At 52.1% G+C, this 21,793-nt stretch overlaps 1 protein-coding gene across 1 annotated transcript in view; it reads left to right on the top strand.

Annotated features, from left to right (window-relative positions):
* SPTB (spectrin beta, erythrocytic) overlaps window positions 1-21,793 on the top strand; it is a 135,139-nt gene that overhangs the window by 30,336 nt on the left and 83,010 nt on the right. The window contains exon 2 of the mRNA XM_084632316.1: window positions 19,049-19,246. Coding sequence (XP_084488442.1) covers window positions 19,099-19,246 — 148 coding nt within the window. The 5' untranslated portion in view covers window positions 19,049-19,098. The remainder of the gene's footprint in view (window positions 1-19,048; window positions 19,247-21,793) is intronic.

The raw sequence follows: 21,793 nt of genomic DNA, 5'->3' as shown, positions 1-21,793 counted from the left end.
AGCAGCGTTCGTGGACACGACAAGAACGGAAAGCGTCACGCGTGCTAGGCTAGCAGGGGGTGTTTGCAACGACAGCAGATAGCGGACATGCACTAACAGCTGATAGCTGCCAAGAGAGAACAGCATGTGGCCTGACAACAAGCACGCTGCACCAGACCAACTCCGATCCAAATGCACGCCCTTCAGCGGGGCCAGCCCTGACCGGTATTTAGAGGGAGGAATCCAGGGGAAATCCAATGCCCCAGGGTGGGGTTGGGGCTGCTGTCTTTTGGGTCAGATGGACAGCGAGGCCCTCTGCACTTGTTGTTCAAAATCCTGTGGCCCTCTCCTAAAGAGTAAGCGTGTGAACCCAACGGTCCTGGCCCAGTCCCAGCACTGGTAAATACCTGCTGCCAGCCTCCCTTTCCCTGGCAGTTTCACCTGGATCCCTAGTTGCCTTCCAGATGGCCACGGCATCTCGCTGGGAGCTGCTAAGGGCCACTCTGAAGGTCAAATATAGTCAGTTACAGAGTCTGAGCTGGAGTCAGGAGCTGGGCCCGGGGTTCCAATCACATTTTTCCTGGGTCTTTAAAAAAGTGATTTTCCCTCCCCCATTGCCACATGAAAGACCTACACAAACCAGAGGGGAAACCAACACCACAGAGCACTGCCAGATGGGCAGAGCAAACCAGCTACCCATGCCCTACCTGCTTCCTGCTGATCTCTCACACATTTTAGGAACATTTGCTGCCACCTGGAACAGCAGCCGGGGAAACATTCTCAGACAGATGTGTGGGGTTTAAATGGATGGTATCGTATTAAACAGCTGCCATGTTCTGCCCCAGAGGTGGCTGCCTTTCAATGGGACAGGCAGGGAAAGGGTCTCTGTCGTAGCTGTCTCCCCCATTCCTCCCCCATAGTTCAGAGGGAGAGGCGCACACTACACTGGGCTTTCCAGGCCTGGGGAAGGGTGCATGTCTTCTTGCCCTCACCCCCGCTGAAGCGAGATGGAGGGGACTTTGTTGGGGGTGGGAGGGCCAGAGTCCCTCGCTGCTTACCCCAGCAACAACTTCACAGCAACTAGCTCCCCGACATCTCCCCATCGACAATGCGGGACGTTGCTCCGAAAACAGTCGGCACCGAAAAAGTTAATGGCACCCACTCTGGAGCCTAATGATGGCAGCAAGACCCCGGGGGGTGGCGTCCCAGGCTGCCTGCAGCCTCAGGCACATGTTGCTGCCTCACTGCACCATCCACCCGTGCTCTGAGGATTACCTTCACAACGGCACCGTGTTGCTCAAACTGCGGCGGAACTGGCCACATGGCGCTGCTCCTCCTCCTCATTTCCAACAGCCACGCTGCCTTGAAAGGCAATGGAAGCTCAATTAACACCCCCCCCCCCCCCGATTTTACTTTCCCCTGTAGGTCACGGATGAGAAGAGGTGCCTCAATCTGCTCCCTGCTCTGCAGGCCATTGCGACATCCAGGGGCGCTGGGGCAGGCTCTGCGGCTCGTCCACGCGAAGTGATTTTGCACAGGCCTTGGTGCCGCAGCCTGGAGAGCTCCAGTCCACTCCAGTCCCGCAATGTGGCCATCTTATAAGAACACCCGAGACACCTTGGTTCAGGGACCTTTTCAACAAGAGCCTGGAGCTCAATTAGGCCGCGACTTTTCTTTCGTTTTGCCATCTACGCGATCAACTATTCGGCCATTGGCATGGCTGCAAGGTCCGATTATCCACAGACCTCTGAAGGCAGCCAAAGCAGGTCTAATTTGAGCTCTAGGGAGCACTTGAGGGTCCACCACATCATGTCTGAATGTGTTGCTCTGACTGCAGACTGCACGCACATCGCCAGGCGAGACCAAGCATGAAGCCAAAAAGAAGCCAAAGGCCAGCTGGCCAGCAAAGAAAACAAAGAGCGGCACTAGCCCATTTGGTGAGTCCTGCATTTCAAGGCCACAAGGGACGATAATGACGCTCTAAGGGAACCTCCTCCAGAACAGAGCCCCTCACCAGGGCCGAGCCAGAGCAGAGCTTTTAGAAAGAGAATCCAGTCTGACGGACTCCACCACATGCCTAGATCTGCTGGGCCAATAGTTAATTAGCGGCGCTGCTAAAAATTTGCTCTTTATTTCTAGCCTGAATTTTAAAAGTGTTAAGGACTTCAGTGCTCAGCATAAAAGTAGGCATCTGTGGATCTGAGCCCTGGATGGAAGGTTCAGTTCGAGAGCTTTTAAGATTATAGCTGTGTAAAGAAGGTCTGGTCTATGCCCGTAAAGGGTATCGTAGAGATGCAATTTATACCAGCAAAAAGTGCATTTGCCAGTTTATAGCAGTTCCCCTAATGAAATAATGGCATGAGTGTTCTACACCAGGACTTTTGCCGGTGTGGCTATGACGGTCAGGGATCTGATGTTTTGGGGGAAGTTTCAGCTAAAGCAGTTCAGTTGTTTCCAAGAATGAGATTAGGGGGAAATACATTGTTTTACTTAATTTATTACAACCCTTTTGTTGAGAAGCCCTAGCACCCCCATGCTTTGGAGAAGGGGTTTGAAATTTGGCAAGGGGGAAACCCTGGTGTCAGACATATGCCGTCTTCGTGAAAATGCACCCCAAACTTGGTCAGCTTTGAGCCTCTTAAAAATCACTGCTTGTACATGCTCAGTAGAGACTACATGTCATGTGAACTATGTCTCTTTAAAATGTTAGGGAAATTAAATATAAAATTAAGGTGTGTGACAAAGTGGGACTGTTCTTAATGTTTCCTCTGAATAGTGTGGGGGGGCCCTCAGTTTCCCCTATGCAGTTCTTAAGTATCTAGGTGGTGGGTGTGACGAAGTGGGACTGTTCTTAATGTTTCCTCTGAATAGTATGGGGGTGCCTCAGTTTCTCCTAGGCAGTTCTTAAGTATCTAGGTGGTGGGGTAAGGGTATATGATCGTTGCAGAGCCCTAGAGGGCAGGTGTGTGCAGGGGTCTGGACACAGAGAATGGCCGACACCCTGTTTCCTGGCAACTGATGGCCTGGCCCTTCCCCCCTGCAAGGTGAGAGCTAAAGGGTTGGAGAACAAAGGAATCAGATGACCTCCTGGCCCGGGAAAGGAACAAAGCCCAGGGGAGGAGGGGCTGGAAGGAGTTTCAGTTTGGGCTGGTTGGAGACATGGAGTGAAGGGCAGACGTGGTTGTCTGGCTCATTGCCCCCCAAAATGGACCCAGCTGAGGGGTCCTGTTCTCTGCACCTAGAAGCTCTGTTTTAGACTATGTTCCTGTTGTCTAATAAACCTCTGTTTTACTGGCTGGCTGAGAGTCCCGTCTGACTGCGAAGTTGGGGTGCAGGACCCTCTGGCTTCTCCAGGAGCCTGCCTGGGCGGACTCGCTGTGGGAAGCACACGGAGGGGCAGAGGATGCTGAATGCTCCGAGGTCAGACCCAGGAAGGTGGAAGTTGTGTGAGCTTTGTGTCCTGAATACAGGCTGCTCGCAGAAAGGAGACTTCCCCAGAGTCCTGACTGGCTTCATGGGGAGCAGTTCCAGAGCATCGCCCAGGGACTCCGTGACAAGGTGGCAAAATCAAGTACTCAGAAGTCAAGAAATTCAACTTCGGCAACATAAATTCAGCTTCACTGCACGTCCGTGCCTTGAGATCAGAGCAGGGTGATGGGCAATGTTCCCTCTAATTTTTGACAGGCCATGTGTGCAAAAAATTTATTCTGTGCAAATTTCTGACAGGCCGTGTGTGCAAAAAATATTTTCTGTGCAAACTGTGCTTCTGTGCAAATTTTTGTGCGCGCGGTGTTTCGGATCTGTGTTTCGGAGTTTAGGATCGGTGTTTGGGATCTGTGTTTCGGATCGGTGTTTGGGATCTGTGTTTCAGATCTGTGTTTCAGATCTGTGTTTGTGTTTGGGATCTATGTTTGGGATCAGTGTTTGGGATCTGTTTCAGAGTAACAGCCGTGTTAGTCTGTATTCGCAAAAAGAAAAGGAGTACTTGTGGCACCTTAGAGACTAACCAATTTATTTGAGCATAAGCTTTCGTGAGCTACAGCTCACTTCATCGGATGCATACCGTGGAAACTGCAGCAGACTTTATATATACACAGAGAATATGAAACAATACCTCCTCCCACCCCACTGTCCTGCTGGTAATAGCTTATCTAAAGTGATCATCAGGTGGGCCATTTCCAGCACAAATCCAGGTTTTCTCACCCTCCACCCCCCACACAAATTCACTCTCCTGCTGGTGATAGCCCATCCAAAGTGACAACTCTTTACACAATGTGCATGACAATCAAGTTGGGCTATTTCCTGCACAAATCCAGGTTCTCTCACATCCCCCCCACCCACATACACACACAAACTCACTCTCCTGCTGGTAATAGCTCATCCAAACTGACCACTCTCCAGGTTTAAATCCAAGTTAAACCAGAACATCGGGGGGGGGGGGGTAGGAAAAAACAAGAGGACACAGGCTACCTTGCATAATGACTTAGCCACTCCCAGTCTCTATTTAAGCCTAAATTAATAGTATCCAATTTGCAAATGAATTCCAATTCAGCAGTTTCTCGCTGGAGTCTGGGATTTGAAGTTTTTTTGTTTTAAGATAGCGACCTTCATGTCTGTGATTGCGTGACCAGAGAGATTGAAGTGTTCTCCGACTGGTTTATGAATGTTATAATTCTTGACATCTGATTTGTGTCCATTTATTCTTTTACGTAGAGACTGTCCAGTTTGACCAATGTACATGGCAGAGGGGCATTGCTGGCACATGATGGCATATATCACATTGGTGGATGTGCAGGTGAACGAGCCTCTGATAGTGTGGCTGATGTGATTAGGCCCTGTGATGGTGTCCCCTGAATAGATATGTGGACACAGTTGGCAACGGGCTTTGTTGCAAGGATAAGTTCCTGGGTTAGTGGTTCTGTTGTGTGGTATGTGGTTGTTGGTGAGTATTTGCTTCAGGTTGCGGGGCTGTCTGTAGGCAAGGACTGACCTGTCTCCCAAGATTTGTGAGAGTGCTGGGTCATCCTTTAGGATAGATTGTAAATCCTTAATAATGCGTTGGAGGGGTTTTAGTTGGGGGCTGAAGGTGACGGCTAGTGGTGTTCTGTTATTTTCTTTGTTAGGCCTGTCCTGTAGTAGGTAACTTCTGGGAACTCTTCTGGCTCTATCAATCTGTTTCTTTACTTCTGCAGGTGGGTATTGTAGTTGTAAGAAAGCTTGACAGAGATCTTGTAGGTGTTTGTCTCTGTCTGAGGGGTTGGAGCAAATGCGGTTGTATCGCAGAGCTTGGCTGTAGACGATGGATCGTGTGGTGTGGTCAGGGTGAAAGCTGGAGGCATGCAGGTAGGAATAGCGGTCAGTAGGTTTCCAGTATAGGGTGGTGTTTATGTGACCATTGTTTATTAGCACTGTAGTGTCCAGGAAGTGGATCTCTTGTGTGGACTGGACCAGGCTGAGGTTGGTGGTGGGATGGAAATTGTTGAAATCATGGTGGAATTCCTCAAGGGCTTCTTTTCCATGGGTCCAGATGATGAAGATGTCATCAATATAGCGCAAGTAGAGTAGGGGCTTTAGGGGACGAGAGCTGAGGAAGCGTTGTTCTAAATCAGCCATAAAAATGTTGGCATACTGTGGGGCCATGCGGGTACCCATAGCAGTGCCGCTGATCTGAAGGTATACATTGTCCCCAAATGTGAAATAGTTATGGGTAAGGACAAAGTCACAAAGTTCAGCCACCAGGTTAGCCGTGACATTATCGGGGATAGTGTTCTTGACGGCTTGTAGTCCATCTTTGTGTGGAATGTTGTGTAGAGGGCTTCTGCATCCATAGTGGCCAGGATGGTGTTATCAGGAAGATCACCGATGGATTGAAGTTTCCTCAGGAAGTCAGTGGTGTCTCGAAGGTAGCTGGGAATGCTGGTAGCGTAGGGCCTGAGGAGGGAGTCTACATAGCCAGACAATCCTGCTGTCAGGGTGCCAATGCCTGAGATGATGGGGCGCCCAGGATTTCCAGGTTTATGGATCTTGGGTAGTAGATAGAATATCCCAGGTCGGGGTTCCAGGGGTAATGGCCCACCTGATGATCACTTTAGATAAGCTATTACCAGCAGGACAGTGGGGTGGGAGGAGGTATTGTTTCATATTCTCTGTGTATATATAAAGTCTGCTGCAGTTTCCACGGTATGCATCCGATGAAGTGAGCTGTAGCTCACGAAAGCTTATGCTCAAATAAATTGGTTAGTCTCTAAGGTGCCACAAGTACTCCTTTTCTGTTTGGGATCTGTGTTTCAGATCTGTGTTTGGGATCTGTGTTTGGGATCTGTGTGTGTGCACACATGCGCACAGCTTAGAGGGAACAGTGATGATGGGACTGACCAAGGGCCTGGAAAAACGCTCCGAGGAAGAGAGTTTGAAAAGGTTGGGATTGCTATTTTAGAGAAGAGACAGGTAAGAGGAGACATGATGAAAGGATATAAAACACTGAATGGGTGGGAGATGAGAACTTCTTTTCTCTGTCTCCTAACACAAGGACAAGGGGGCATTCAATGACATTAAAAGATGGAAAATGCAAAACTGGTAAAAGGAAATACTTTTCCAAACAGTGTGATTAGCCTGCGGAACTCACAGCCACATGAAGTTATCCCTCTTACTATTAGGGACCAGGATGAAACCTATTGCTGGGGGCAGATTATCCCACAGCTGCTACTGCCATGGTCTTACACTTTCTTCTGAAGCATTTGGCACTAGCCACTGTCAGAAATATGGACAAGGGACTGGATGGGGCTAGGGTCTGATCCAGGCTGGTAACTCCTATGCTCCTATGTATGGGAGGGAGTGTATCCTAGTGGAAAGAGCACTGGTTTGGGCCTCAGGACATCTGGATTCTATTCCCAGCTCAGCTGTTGAGTGACCTTAGGCTTTGCCTCTTTGTGCCTCAGTTTCCTATGTGTAAAAATGGGGATAAAGCGCTTGGAGATGTGCTGATGGAAAGCGCTGTGTAAGAGCTGGGGATTATAATGATTTTCTATTCCTGTGTTTGTTGTTAAGTGTTCAGGGTGGAGTGTAGCTACCATTCGAAGCAGTAATGTCTCGGATAAGCGATATGTTCAGAAGAAGCACCTTTAACTCTTGCCGGTCCCTGACTTTTGAGTACTAGATCTGGCAGAAGTCAGACTGCATTTGCGCTGGGAGGGGAGGGTCTTTGCCTGTAATATTCATACACTTTGTAATGCTGCAAAGTACCTTGAGGCTTGTGCAGTGGGCTGCATAAATCGATGAAGAAGAGGTGTCTGGAATGGCAAACAGACCTAGGTAGTGGGCTGCCATGTGGGGTCTTACGTGTACGAGGCAGCAGGGTCTACCGTGTAGCTCCCAGCAAGGCAGTCAAGTTATCCCACCAGTGAAACGATTGAGCAGCTTTCAACTGATGGGAATTTTTGCTGTCATAGAATCATAGAATATCAGGGTTGGAAGGGACCTCAGGAGGTCATCTAGTCCAACCCCCTCCTCAAAGCAGGACCAATCCCCAATTAAATCATCCCAGCCAGGGCTTTGTCAAGCCTGACCTTAAAAACTTCTAGGGAAGGAGATTCCACCACCTCCCTAGGTAACGCATGCCAGTGTTTCACCACCCTCCTACTGAAAAAGTTTTTCCTAATATCCAACCTAAATTTCCCCCACTACAACTTGAGACCATTACTCCTTGTTCTGTCATCTGCTACCACTGAGAACAGTCTAGAGCCATCCTCTTTGGAACCCCCTTTCAGGTAGTTGAAAGCAGCTATCAAATCCCCCTCATTCTTCTCTTTCACAGACTAAACATCCCCAGTTCCCTCAGCCTCTCCTCATAAGTCATGTGTTCCAGTCCCCTAATCATTTTTGTTGCCCTCCGCTGGACTCTTTCCAATTTTTCCACATCCTTCTTGTAGTGTGGGGCCCAAAACTGGACACAGTACTCCAGATGAGGCCTCACCAATGTCGAATAGAGGGGAACGATCACGTCCCTCGATCTGCTGGCAATGCCTCTACTTATACATCCCAAAATGCCATTGGCCTTCTTGGCAACAAGGGCACACTGTTGACTCATATCCAACTTCTCGTCCACTGTCACCCCTAGGTCCTTTTCTGCAGAACTGCTGCCTACCCATTCGGTCCCTAGTCTGTAGCGGTGCATGGGATTCTTCCGTCCTAAGTGCAGGACTCTGCACTTGTCCTTGTTGAACCTCATCAGATTTCTTTTGGCCCAATCCTCCAATTTGTCTAGGTCCCTCTGTATCCTATCCCTACCTGCCACCGTATCTACCACTCCTCCCAGTTTAGTGTCATCCGCAAACTTGCTGAGGGTGCAATCCACACCGTCCTCCAGATCATTTATGAAGATATTGAACAAAACCGGCCCCAGGACCGACCCCTGGGGCACTCCACTTGATACTGGCTGCCAACTAGACATGGAGCCATTGATCACTACCCGTTGAGCCCGACAATCTAGCCAACTTTCTACCCACCTTGTAGTGCATCCATCCAGCCCATACTTCTTTAACTTGCTGGCAAGAATACTGTGGGAGACTGTGTCAAAAGCTTTGCTAAAGTCAAGGAACAACACGTCCACTGCTTTCCCTTCATCCACAGAGCCAGTTATCTCGTCATAGAAGGCAATTAGATTAGTCAGGCATGACTTGTCCTTGGTGAATCCATGCTGTAGAAATTAACTTTAATGTGACGTGAATCACACTCACACAGTGTGTCCCCCCCTCCAGGCTCCACTCCCACCCACCTGGACTCTGCTTGCACCGAGCAGCCTGCAGGGCTGCAGCCTAAGCCAGTGCTGCTGCTTCTAAGCTCCAAAGTGGTACTGAGCCAAGTGCCAGCCGTGGTATTTCTGATTAGGGCATTCCCATAGGTGTGGGTGGAACGGGCTGGGAGATAACCCAGGGGCGCCGTACAGCTCTGCCAGTCCCAGATAAAGGACTATGGAGGTTTTCAGCTGGATTGTTTGGAACTGGGGTTGGCTTTCACTTGTTTTTTCTCCTTCTTAAAACCTGTTTCTGGCCATCAGCAGTAGAGCTCTCCGGCGTCTAGAGCAGGGGGGCGGGAGTTGGGATTCTTCAATTTCAAGGCCAAAAAGGGACAACAGTGATCATCTAGTCTGGCCTCCGAACACAGGCCAGAGACCAGCCCCCAAATCCTTCCTGCAGCGGAGCTTGTAGAAAACAAAGCCAGTCTTGATTTTAAAAATGGTCAGTGATGGAGAATCTACCACAACCCTTGGTAAATGGTTCCAATGGCTCGTTACTCTCACTGTCAAAAATGTTCCCCTTCCTTCCAGGCTGAATGTGTCTAGCTGTAACGTCCAGCCATGGGATCCTGTTAGACCTTTCTCTGCTAGACTGAAGAGCCTATTATTAAATACTGGTTCCCCATGTAGGTACATATAGACTGGGATCAAGTCACCCCTTTAACCTGCTCTAGAGCACTTTATGTCTCTCACTACAAGGCATGTTTTCTACCCCTTTAATCATTCTCGTGGCTCTTCTCTGACCCCTCTCCAATTTATCAACATCCTTCTTGAATTGTAGGCACCAGAACTGAACACAGGATTCCAGGAACGGTCACACCCATGTCAAATACAGAGGTACAATAACCTCTCTGCTCCTACTCGAGATTCCCCTGTTTATACATCCCAGGATCGCATTAGCTGTTTTGGCCACAGAGTAACACTAGGAGCTCATGATCAGCTGATTATCCCCCCACAACCCACAAGTCTTTTTCAGTCCCGGCTTCCCAGGGTAGAGTGCCCCAGCCTGTAAGAATGATGTATATTCTTTGTTCCTAGGTGCACACATTTGCATTTAGCCGCATTGAAACATACATTGTTTGCCTGAGCTCAGTTTACCAAGTGCTCCCGATCTCTCTGTATCAGTGACCTGTCCTCTTCATTATTTACCCCTCCCCGTATCTTTGCCTCATCTGCAAACTTCGTCAGTGATCAGGTTCACTTCCAGGTCACTGATAAAACTACTAAACAGCAAAGGGCAAGGAACTGATCTCAGCTGGTCTCCATTAGAGACACCCCCATTCGATGATGCTTGCCCATTTACAGTGACATGATAAGACCTCTCAGCCAGGTTTAGTACATTTAATGTGGGCCATGGTCACTTTATATTGTTCTAGTTTTTTAATTAAAATGTCCTGTGTGGAGCCAAGTCGAAGGCCTCCGAGAAGTCTCAGCAAGGCCCAGCCAGACGTCTTCGTAGTTTTAGGGCTCCCCAGATGGCAGTTCCATTGGTATAATACGGCCCCAGCTCCCAGAGGAAGCCGGTGATACTGCCCTGGTTACTGAATGGGGTGCTGGACTGCCTGCCAGTGCCCCCCCAACCTGTGCCAAAGACACGGGCATGGTCGCTGTCCTTAAAGCAATAGCCTATGCATGGCATGGCCAGTGAGACCGGGGCCATCCCTGACTCCGTTAGAAAAGGGCCTGGGGTTCTGTAACATCCCTCAGACAGCACTCCAGAGACTGGCAGAAGGGACCTGAGTGCAGGGACACATCCCCAGCTGGTGTCGGTCAATGAAAGCTCCATTGGAGCCGGGGGACCAGATCTCCAGCTGCAGCCTGTCGGCCCTCGCTCCATTGGAGTTAATTAGGCAGATCTCCAGCTGGTGCCAATTGGCCATAGGTCTGTTGGAGCCAGTGGGGCCAGGTCCCCAGCTGGTATAAATCAGTGCAGCTGCATTGGAGACAATGGTCCCAGTTGGTGTGAATTAGTGTTGCTCCATGGGGTGCCTCTTGCCGATTTGTGCCGGCTGAGGACCTGAACCACAGGAGAAGCTGGATTGGTTGGCACTGACGTTTCACATTGCCAGCTAAGGCTTGGTGCTCGGTGTGGATCAGCTCTGAGCTGTGCTCCTCCGGTGCCTTGTCCTGCGTGGCTGTTGGCCTTGTACGCTAGCATATCTGTGCCAGGGGTGCATGGCACAGCAAGTGGCAGGGCCTGTCTGTGTCTAATTCCTCGGGTGGCTCAGAGCTCTGGCAGGTCTGATGGGGAGACAAAGAGCAGCGGCTGTCCCTGTGTTTTGTTCTCCAGCCAAGGCTAAGTAACTGCTACACCCAGTCACCGCTGATTGGCAGGAGTGTTCGTGCGACCAGACATAGGCGCCCTCCTGGGTCATTGAGTCCCATCTCAGCTGTTGCAGGTCACCCTGCCCTAAAATCCTATAAATAAGCCACTCCAGCCCCATCTTCAGGGTCTTTGCCCCCACTGCTCCTCTTGGGAGTCTGTTCTTGGACCTCCCTCCTCTGATGGATGGAAACCTTTTCTCATTCCCAGCCCCAGATCACTGCTGGACAGTCTATCACCATTTCTACTTGTTCCAACTTTGTCTGTTATCTTTAATAGCTCTTCACCCTCCCTGGTGTCCCCCAGCAATCAGATCCTCTCCCCCTGCACTTGCCAGGTGAAACAAGTCCAGTTCTTCCAGTCTCCATCCATAACGTCGGCCCTCCATTCCCCTGATCACCCTACTAGCTTCTTCTCTGCACCGCGTCCTGTCGGAATTCATCTGCCTCAACTGTGGGGGACCAGAACTGGACTCAGTATTGCAGACGTGGTCTCACCCGGGCCTGGGACTTGTAGCAGAGAAGAGGTGTGGGATGGTTCTGTGCTATGGGGGAGGCCAAACTATATGATCACACTGGTCCTTTCTGCCCGTAAGATCTATGAAGTATTGCTCCCCCTCTGCCCTCCCCACTAGGAAATACTTGGTGGCCAAAGCTGGAAAACAGGGCTTTGCTGAGTGGAAATTAAAATGCCAGACTCCCTTTCCCCTGCAGTTCCTCTGTCTGCTGGGAGTCTAAACATTCTTTGACATCAGCTGTTTCCCCAGATGGTGAGATTCTCTCCCCCTGGAATGTCTTTTCTTTCTAGCAAGAATAACTTTAATCTTCCTAAATCTCCCGGGTGGGGCTCGCTGGGCCCATGATCACTGGCGCTGCTAGAGACACCCGACCCGTTCTGAATTGACGGTTGCTTCCAGACAGTTATAGATAGTAACCGTTCAGACCTAAATCTTTCAAATGACCCGCATGGGCATGCGGCACCTCCCCCTGCCCAGGACAGCTGGGGCTGATATCGCCCATGCCAAGCTATTTGGAGCCATGCTACTTTTAGAGGGGAATTTCTACACCAGGCACGCTGGGAAGCACTCTTCCTAATTCCAGGCCGAGAAGGAGGCCTCCTGGGGAGCTTGCTTCGTGCGCTCAGAATAGCGGCGGGTTGGCTCCAGCTGCTCCGGGTGATACCGCCACTTGCGCTGCTCAGTGCGCCGGATGATAATGTTGTCAGGCCACGCCTTGGGAGCTCTGTGCCAGGCCACCTCCAGCACGACACCCGCAAATGGTTCTTTCGCTCTCCGCTTCAGCTTTCAACAGCCTGCCAGCTTCCAAAAGGGAACCGGAGGAGAGCTTGGGTTCCCGACCTGAGTCTTCGATTGCACCGAGAAGGCTCTTCCGCAGCCAGTGCCATCTGCAATCGGCCCTTCTCCCTCCTAGCTGCCCTTCAGTACGTTAACTGGCAAAGCAGGCAAGTCTGCGCTTCTAACTTGATGCAAGGTCTCCCCTCCCCCCTTCCCCCCCACGTTAAGTGATCCACAACAATCAGTTTGTATATGCTGCATTGCTCTCCCGCCATCAAGTTTCATGCTGCCTCCCCTCTTTCAGAATGAGCACTAAGCAGACATCCCATGATGCATTGCTCAGCGGCTGGTCTGTATGCATTCGGGGACTGTTTGTGCTGTGCATTGTGGGATACGTTCCTACCAGAAGGTCATGGAATTATGGAGACTCAGGATCAGCCTCTATAATTCCCATGAAAGCGACAAAGAGTCCTGTGGCACCTTACAGACTAACAGACGTATTGGAGCATAAACTTTCGTGGGTGAATACCCACTTCTTCAGATGCATGTATATAATTCCCATGGTTGCTCTGGTTTCAGACCATCATCTGGGCAGGGGAGCGGCAAGGAGATATTTTGTTTGTGGGCGCAGAGCACTTTAACACAAAACACCTCAGGTTGACCCACAACAAACTGAAGTGCAGACAAGCTCTTAGGGCCCTTCCGAGCGGGCGGGGGGAAGGTATCGGGAATGCAGATCAGGGAGCTAGAGCAGGTGGCTTTCACGAAGCACGCCCCACAGGCGTTCTGCATAAGAGGGCCCGCTCATCCTTCCCTTCCCCTATGCCTCACATGGAACGGGAGCGAGATCGTGGCACCATGCCGCGCACCGGGGTCAGCTGTGTGCTGTCTCTGCATTCCCTCGCGTTGCAGCCGGCAGCCAGGCCAGCATGGGAGAGGCAAACACCTCCTGGAAAGGAGGTAAGGCTGCTGCTCCCAGGAAGGAGGGATTTGCCCAGTGAGCCAGGCGGGTGTGCTTCCTTCCCAAAAGAAACCCCATCACAGGGAAGCGTCCATTAAAACTTCGCTGCATGTCTATTGGGATCCGGCCATGCTTACAGCAGTGCAGGTCTGGGCCCATGGGGGAGCCCAGCTGCATGGGGTTAAGGAAATGGAACGTCCCACAGTGCAGTCAGTGAGTCAGTGTTCTCATCGGCAGGCCCCTGGGCTGGGAGTCTGGGGACCTAGGTATGGTTCCTGGCTGTGCCACCGATCTGCTCTGTGACTTAGACGTTTCCTTTCCCTGTGTATTTAGACTGCAAACTCTTCAGAGCAGAGACTGTCTCTTGCTGTGTGTCTGGGCAGCACCTGGCCCCATGGGGCCCTGATCTCAGCTGGGGCAGGGCCTGTCTCTCCCTGTGTGTCTATGTAATCTCACCTGGGGCAGGGCCTCTCCCTTGCTGTGTGTCTGGGCAGCGCCCTGCACCACGGGGCTCTGATCTCAGCTGGGGCAGGGCCTGTCTCTCCCTGTGTGTCTGTGCAGCGCCCTGCACCACGGGGCCCTGATCTCAGCTGGGGCAGGGCCTGTCTCTCACTGTGTGTCTATGTAATCTCACCTGGGGCAGGGCCTCTCCCTTGCTGTGTGTCTGGGCAGCGCCTGGCCCCATGGGGCCCTGATCTCAGCTGAAGCAGGGCCTGTCTCTCCCTGTGTGTCTGGGCAGCGCTCAGCACAAGGGGGCCTGGATCTCAGCTGGGGCAGGGCCTGTCTCTCCCTGTGTGTCTGGGCAGCACCTGCTACAACAGGGCCCTGATCTGCCTTGGGGCCCCTAGGTGCTATTGTAATGCTAATAATTAATAGTATTGTGCATTGTGTGTGTTACACCAGCTAAATGTCTATTCTAAAGCAGCCACTCAAGCCCTGTTGCTATCAATGGCTGCACATGGGGCAGGTGGGTGGGGCCAGGGAATGGTCCCGCATAGAAAACAGATCTATAGGCCACGGCGGTTTGCCTCGTAACTAGTGATAGGCTGAACCTCAGAAAGCCCCTTAAATCCAGACCTGCTTAGCCAACTCTCGTCCCCCCGCGAGATCCTTCCGCTCCGTTTCAGCCCGGCTCTTCCTCAGCTCAGTGAACCCTCCGTTAGCCTCGATTTATGGTGAAAACCATTGGGCAAGGAACCGCCGGGACAGGACATGTGCCGGAGTCTCTGTCACACTGGCATAGCAGTGTCGGTCCTGGGGGATTCCATGCAGGGCTAAAGCCCTGATGCAGACAGTTACACTGACAGAAAAGTGCTTTTGCGGGTGCACTTATTTGGCTCAGGGAACTGGTAGGAACTACTCCGGCGCGCTCCCCCTTTTCCCAGGGTAAGCTGTGCCCGGGTGGGTTTGCCGGTAGAACCCCCCCATACAGCTGTACCGGCAAACCTCTTCTTGCCTCGCCGTTGCCTAGGAATAACGACGGTACGTTCGCCAACACAAGGTAATCGACACCAGGGGCAGACCCAGCGAAAGGCGAGGGGTATCTGAGCTTTCCCACACCACAGCAAGCCCAGGGGGCCTATGGGAGAGCCCAGGGTCTTACCTCCATCTGCTAACTCATGGGAAGACTCCCAGCTGCCTGTGTCTACACTAGGACTTCCCTGGGGTTAGTGACAAGGAAAGGACCCTGCTTCGTTTTCCTCATGATGACGAGGCTGAACGGGCCCGTCCTGGCGCAGGGTCTGATTTCATGGCGTAACACTGCCATCAGTGATGGACTAGCTGTTGTGGTTGTTCTTTGTCAGGCCCGTTATCAACCCTGGCTGGGGTTCAGTTGGATGTGGCACCTGTCCCCCAGGGGCCCACTGACTGGGAGTAAGTATTTCTATACAGTGCAGTAAAGTCCGGCGGCACTTTGCAGTCACGCAACGTGTTCCCTGCCGCGCATCGCTGGCAGTGGAAATGCCACAACTTAAATCAGCGCAAGATGAGTGAGGGGAAGAGGCAGAAGCAGGGGTGGGTGGGAAGGGGCATTTGAAGGGGTTCCTAGGTGTATGGGGACTCGGATGCTGCCCCAGGCCTGTGGGCACCATGGCAGCTGGCAGGAGGGGGAAAATCCATTCAGCTAGACGCGAACAAGCTTTGGCCTCTTCTGACCCATGTCTGAACAGTGGAAACTGCCCTCTCCCCCCGCAGTCCCGGGAGCCGTCCAGTTAGCACAGGAGCATGGGCTGCCCTGAGCTGGGTGCTGTGAGCAGGGGAACCTGGCGGGGACTGCCCCAGAGCGTTCTGCTGGGGTTGGCCATCCAGGGAACTGGCAGCAGGTTGGGGCCACAGGCGCCCCAAAGGCACTAAGCCATCTGTTCCGAGCCATCTGTTGCCCATCAAAAGCCAGCCCCAGCCTGTACTAAAACCCGAGCATCTGGGCATCCCCCATCAGCCCTGCCTCCTTTCCATGTGTACATCCTTCAGCAAGCCACCTGTGTCCCCTGCCACAGCACTCAGGCTGCTCTGGCCAGGGGTGGGAGCGCAGAGTTGGGACAGCTCAGGCAGGATCTCCTCATTGGAGGGGAAACAAAACAGCAGCACGGACGTGCCTAACCCCAGAGAACAACACAGGGGACTCTGGGCAAACAGGCAGGGCAGAGCCTGGTAGCAGCTATGAAATGGGCATTGCACCCAGGGGACCCTGAGGTCTGGGGTAGTGGATCCATACATAGTGGGAACCGTGGTCCCTGGCGGCTTCCTGTCTGGGAGGCTGATATATTCATCTTTTCCCGTAACACCAGAGACGGCAGCTCAGATGTGCCCCCGGAGGCTTGGCCACGCTCCCAATGAGCCAGCGCCAGACGAGCTCTTTCCAAGCTGCATGAGACACCAAATCCTCCTTAGCAGATTAAACATAGACTCTTCGCAGGCACTCCCCATTCAAACCCCTCCGGCTGAGCTCTCTGCTGGCACAACTCCACCGTCTTTAATGGACAGAGCTTGACCAACCAACTCCGTCAGTCTGTCCACTGTCTGCCCGAAGGGGCCATGATAGACATATGCCAGGCGCTTTCCTTGGGCGGGGTGCCCTGGAGAGAGACTGCTCCTTGGGTAGCAGCTCTCCCATTCTGTGCCCTTGCGCGTCCCCGTACACGGCGGGCAGGGAGCGGAGCCAGGAAGGATTTTTTCAACAAAGTGTTTTTTCCATTGGAAAATGCTGATTTGTTGAAATGAGACCTTTGCATAGGAACAGAGCAGATGGGGAAGGTTTCTCAGGGGCAGCGTGGCATCTCATCCCACCCCCACCTAGCCCAGTGGTTGGGAAACTCTTCAGGGACATGGGAGACCCTGCGTCAACTCTCACCTAGCTCTTGTCTTCACTTGCTCTCAAAGCACTTTACCAAGTATCATTATCTCCTCTGGGTAGATGGGGAAACTGAGGCAGGGGGAGGTAGAGAAATGACTTGCGCAGGCTCACCCAGAAAGGCAGTGGCAGAGATAGGGGACTCGAATCCAGGCCTCCTGCATCCTTGTCCAGAGCTCTCGCTGGGCTGCCGGGCCCAGTTTGGGGCTGTGGATACAGTAGCCCTTGCTCTCTAAAGTTAGGCTGCTTGTTTTTGCAGCTCCTGGCTTGGGGTTTTGTCGGCAGCGAGAACTGGGCCGTCTTCCAGTGTTAATCAAAATCTAGCCTGGCCAGACGTGGCAGCCAGTTTGACACGTTCAAAATCTCCACCCAAATGGTGCGATTTTTGCTTCCATTCCACTGGCACCGCAGTGTGTTTTGGAGAGTCAAAGTGTGCGTTGCCACCTGGCAGTCCTGCCCCATGCGTGACCATCTGACACCGGCAGGGAGGTGGCCTTGCGCTTGATGGTTCGTTTTTAGGTGCAGCCACTGTACCTGGGATTGGTCTTTACTCCCTTCCTTTGAAGCGTTGCTGCACGCTATTAAACAGTGGACATGGAGGCTGCACTTCCATGGAAAGCAAAGGGCATCCCTGGATCTCCTGGGGGTGGGACACCCTGCCAGTTGCTCGCTATGGGATGACCCCTCTCCCTGGCCTCTTCCCCCTTTGGGTTTCCTACAAGAGAAAGAGATTAGTCCTTGTCTTTGCAAACAAAATGCCTTTGGCCAGGGCAGGCTTGTTAGGGAAGGTAACAAGTGATTGAGTGACTTTTTGGTGTAGGACAACTGCCCATTCTGCAGGTATCTAGCCAGGCTTCAGGGAGGGCGCAGGACTGGGACAGTCACACCAGCACTGTCTTGGCTTCTGTAAAAAATGAAAGCTGTTTCCCGTAACTCTCTTTCTGTTTCACAGGGACTTTCTGAGGGAGCTGCCAACCTGGTCGGGAATGTTCCACAAAATGTTTTTTCCATGGGAAATGCACTTTCCGTAAAAAATGTATGGAATTTTACCAAATTTTTATGGATTTTTACCAATTTGGGGGGGAATCTTTTCAAATTTTACCTAAAATTTTTTATTTTTTTTTCCCACTGGGGAAAAAGGAAACCTAAAGAAAATGTTTCAGTTTGGGTCAATTCGACATTAATCTATGTCTGCCTGACCTCCTGTGTGGCCTCATGGGAGCTGTAGTTCGGTGCCTCATGCCTTCACTCTCCTCTATGGGCCTGGCTGGACTACATCTCCCATGAGGCACTGTGGCAGCTCAGTGGGTGCTGATTCTCACAGAACCAAGCCAAAATATGCTGATCCGAAGTGCAGACACGAAACATTTCACACCAAACGTTTTTTGGAACTTTCCATTGTTTTGATATGTCAACTTTTCCTCCTGATTCAGGACAAAACAATATTGGAATTTCCCTGAGGCCAGGCTTTCTGGTCAGCTGGGATAACACAGTGATGTACAAATGCCAGTGGTGTTTCGAAGGTGGCACGGTGTTTACCACTACTCCTTTAGCTGTATTGCTAGGGTGATGTAGGCCCGGATTCAAGAGAGCATTTAAGCACAGGCTTAAAATCAAACCTATGCTTGTCTTATTAAAATTAGTGGAATTTAAGCACTTATCTGAAGTGAAGCAACTGGGTTGCCAACCTGAAGCTTTCAAAAATCACGAATCAGGCCTAGAATAGTGTGAGACGGGTTTACAAAATCTGGAGATTTTAACCAAAAGTAATTCTTTAGGTCATGTTTTACAGCTTTTCTCTGCAACCAGGAGAGCTAGAAATATACTTTAAAAAAAGTTAAAGGTGAAATTCTTGCCTTATCACAGGATTCCTGAAGGTGTGGCCTAAATATACAGTGAGGATCGGCAACCCCGAGTATGTTTTCAAGCGCTTTTCTGAATCAAGGTCTTAGTGTCCAGATAATATTCCTAACACTCATTTCTCCAGTTGGACAGGCACTGCTGTGTCACTTTCACTCAGTTCAGTGACAGGTTATTGGCAGGACTCGTGATGCAAGACCCAGCGTGAGTCTCCGCAGAGCTGTAGGCGCAAGCAGATGGGGCTTCTTGTGACTTACGTCTCCACCTTCTGGGCACGGTGGCTCGAGTGCCTTCAGCTCGGCCGGGCTGTCCTACTGCTGGGGCTGCTGCAATATTTCATGAAGTGCCAGAGCTTGGGGCAGAAACTGGTGCCGGGGCCATCACGGCGCGTCTCCCCTGAATGAGCCCGGTGTGTGGGAGGCGGCTCGTCAGTTTCCCCCCAGTGTCCCAGGGAGATGCTGACGCTCCCATGTGCTTTCCTGCAGGGGCCCTTTCCCCGTAACCGAAGCCAGAGCAGCTGTGGCAGGCCCAGAACATGACCTCCACCCCTGACTATGATCACTTGGAGATTCAGCAGCAGTACAGCCGGATCAACGCGCGCTGGGAAGCCTCGGACGATGAGCTGGACAATGATAACAGCTCTGCAAGGCTCTTCGAGAGATCCCGCATCAAAGCTCTGGCAGGTACCATGCTTAACTCCTCAGGGCGCTGGGTAGCACCGTCTCCCCTCGGGGGCACAGCACCTCTTGGATGGAGCCCTTCTGGGCCTCTTCTTTGCTGAACCTTCGGAGGCCCTGATTCAGGAAAACACTTATGCACGGGCTTAACTTTGAGTAGTCCCATTGACTGAAAAACTAAGCACGTGATTTGCTGGCGAGAGGATGCTTTGCTGAGTCGGGTCCCCAATAACGCAGCGGACGGGGTCTGGGCGGGGTGCAGTAGAACAGATCCCCTGAGCCCAGCACAGGGGACAGTCAGGGTTTCCCTTGGGTAGAAGAACTCTGGGGGCCTGGGACAGGGCCGGCCCACAACATTTTGGCACCTGAGGCGGAGAGCTCCAATGACGCCCCCATGCCCCCTAGCTTGGGCCAAAACTTTGAAACTCTGGGTCCTAGTGGCACCCCCCAACAGTCTGGCACCTGAGGTGGCTGCCTCAGCTCGCCTCATGGTAAGGCCAGCCCTGGTCTAGGAGCTCTTCAATAAGTGGAGCACATGCCACCCCTGGGGTTGGATGGTCAGTCACTGGCTGTTTGAACTAAACTCTGCCCTAAGGGTGCTGGAAACTTACTGGGGTGGCATGTAGCTGTCTGTAAGGCTCAAAGAATCTGCCTGGGTCTCTGGGGCTGAGGAGTAACACAGACATAGGCGCCAACTCTGTGGGTGCTGCAAAAAAAAAAGTGGGTGCTCGGCACCCACCAGCCACAGCTGTTCAGCAGCCCCACCAATCAGCTGTTTGGCAGGTGGCGGGAGGCTCTTGGAGGGAAGGGGGCGGAGCGGGGTGGACAGATGCGGAGCGAGGGCGGGGCTTCAGGAGACAGGATTGAGAGGGCGGGGCCTCAGGGTGGAGCAGGGGTGGAGAACTCACCGGCAAAAATATAAGTCAGCGCCTGTGAACTCAGACACATGGCCAGATAGACACAGAACTGTTCGGAGAAGATCCCAGATCAGGGCTGGCCAGTCGGGACTGGGGCTGACCACCAGACAAGCCAAAACCCTACAAGGTTCTTCTGTCCTTTCTGGGCCTTTATATCTTCCAGATGAAGACTCGGCCCAGCCCTCCCCTCCTCTCCCCTGTGGACACAGCTAGGTCCCCCTCCCAATATTTCCCAATATTTCCCCCACCCCTCAGCCACTCTTTACTTCTTCCTCCTAGCTGCCTTTGCCCTCCAGCCATTGAACCCCTCCCTGCCTGGTGCCTGCCCGGCAGACCTGGCAGGGAATGGGAGTCGGGGGTAAAGCTGGTGAGAAACGACAAAGTTTTTGTTCCTTTTTTCCCTCTCCACTGAAAATTTCAACCTTTCATCAGAAACCCCCAAATTCTGGGCCCAAATCATTTTGATTTTGGTGCTTCTGTTTTCTGGACAAACCCTGGCCATTTTCGGCAGGGAGCTGACGCTTTTCGGAAACCGTTCAGTCAAAGATCCCAGGCGTCTGTTGAAAACCAGCCGCAATGGAAAAATGCTGTCTGCCCTTTGTTGTGACCTTCGGCTTTCCCTGGGCACCTTGGCTGAGCTGTCCAGGGCACCTCCACTGGGCGAACAATGCAGAGACTTGCAGGGGGCCTCGTTAATAACGAACCTAGCCTTTATCTAGCACGTCTCATCAGTAGATCTCAAAGCACCTGACAAAGGAGGTTGGGATCATTATCCCTCTTTCTCAAATGGTGAAACTGAGGCACAAAGCAGGCAAGGGACTTGCCCAAGGTTACCCAGCAGGCCAGCAACAGAGCCAAGAATGGTGTTCACTGTACATTTATAAACAGAGTCTCAGAAAAGCATTTCTCCCCTCCCTCAGCTACTAGGAGCCCGGGTCAGGCATCTGTGTCTCCTGGAATCCCTTTGCACCCTGCTGTTGCTGTCTCAGGGAGAGATGCAGAGCCTTGACGACAAACTGCATCCCAAATCTAAGGCCTCCTTTCTGTGCAGGGAATTGTCCACTCTTCCAGGGCTCAGAGGAGGGCGGAGAGTCATCAGGCAGTCAGCCATAGCGCTCTGCTCCTGCGCTGCCCGGCCCCAGAGTTTAGAGCAGCTAAGGGGGTGCTCTAAGCTACGCCACTGGCAGGATGCCTGTAGGGGGCTCTGCGCGTGTGGAGAATTGGTGTGGCGGAGTGCCTGTCTGCCACCTCGTCACCACGCAGCAGCCCCCTGCCAGGCTCACGCAAGCGGCGCAAAGCCTGTGGAGGGGAGTATCCAACACAACACGTCTCCCTCTGCAGAGCAATTAGACAAGGTGCGTCAGGAGCCGCCTGCATCCAACTGCAATTCACATGTGGGAAATGACCAGTGCGCTGGTTTCCTGGCCCAGCCTGGAGGGAGCCTGACACCCTGAAGTCTTGATGGTGGCTGAAGAGAACCACTTCCATGACGCTTTTCCCAGCTCAGGGCTCCCACTACCCTCCTACCCCCCACCCCCTGCCTTCACACCCATTCATGGTGGAAATTCTTTAAACTGATGAATTATTATATAAAATAATATATAAAATATATAAAATAGTTTAATTTTGTTCTTCC

Source organism: Lepidochelys olivacea (assembly GCF_965140295.1).
Source record: "Lepidochelys olivacea isolate rLepOli2 genome assembly, chromosome: 6".
Lineage (NCBI taxonomy): Eukaryota > Metazoa > Chordata > Testudines > Cheloniidae > Lepidochelys > Lepidochelys olivacea.
The sequence above is the reverse complement of the archived record's forward strand: the minus strand, read 5'-3'. Positions and strand labels throughout refer to the sequence as shown.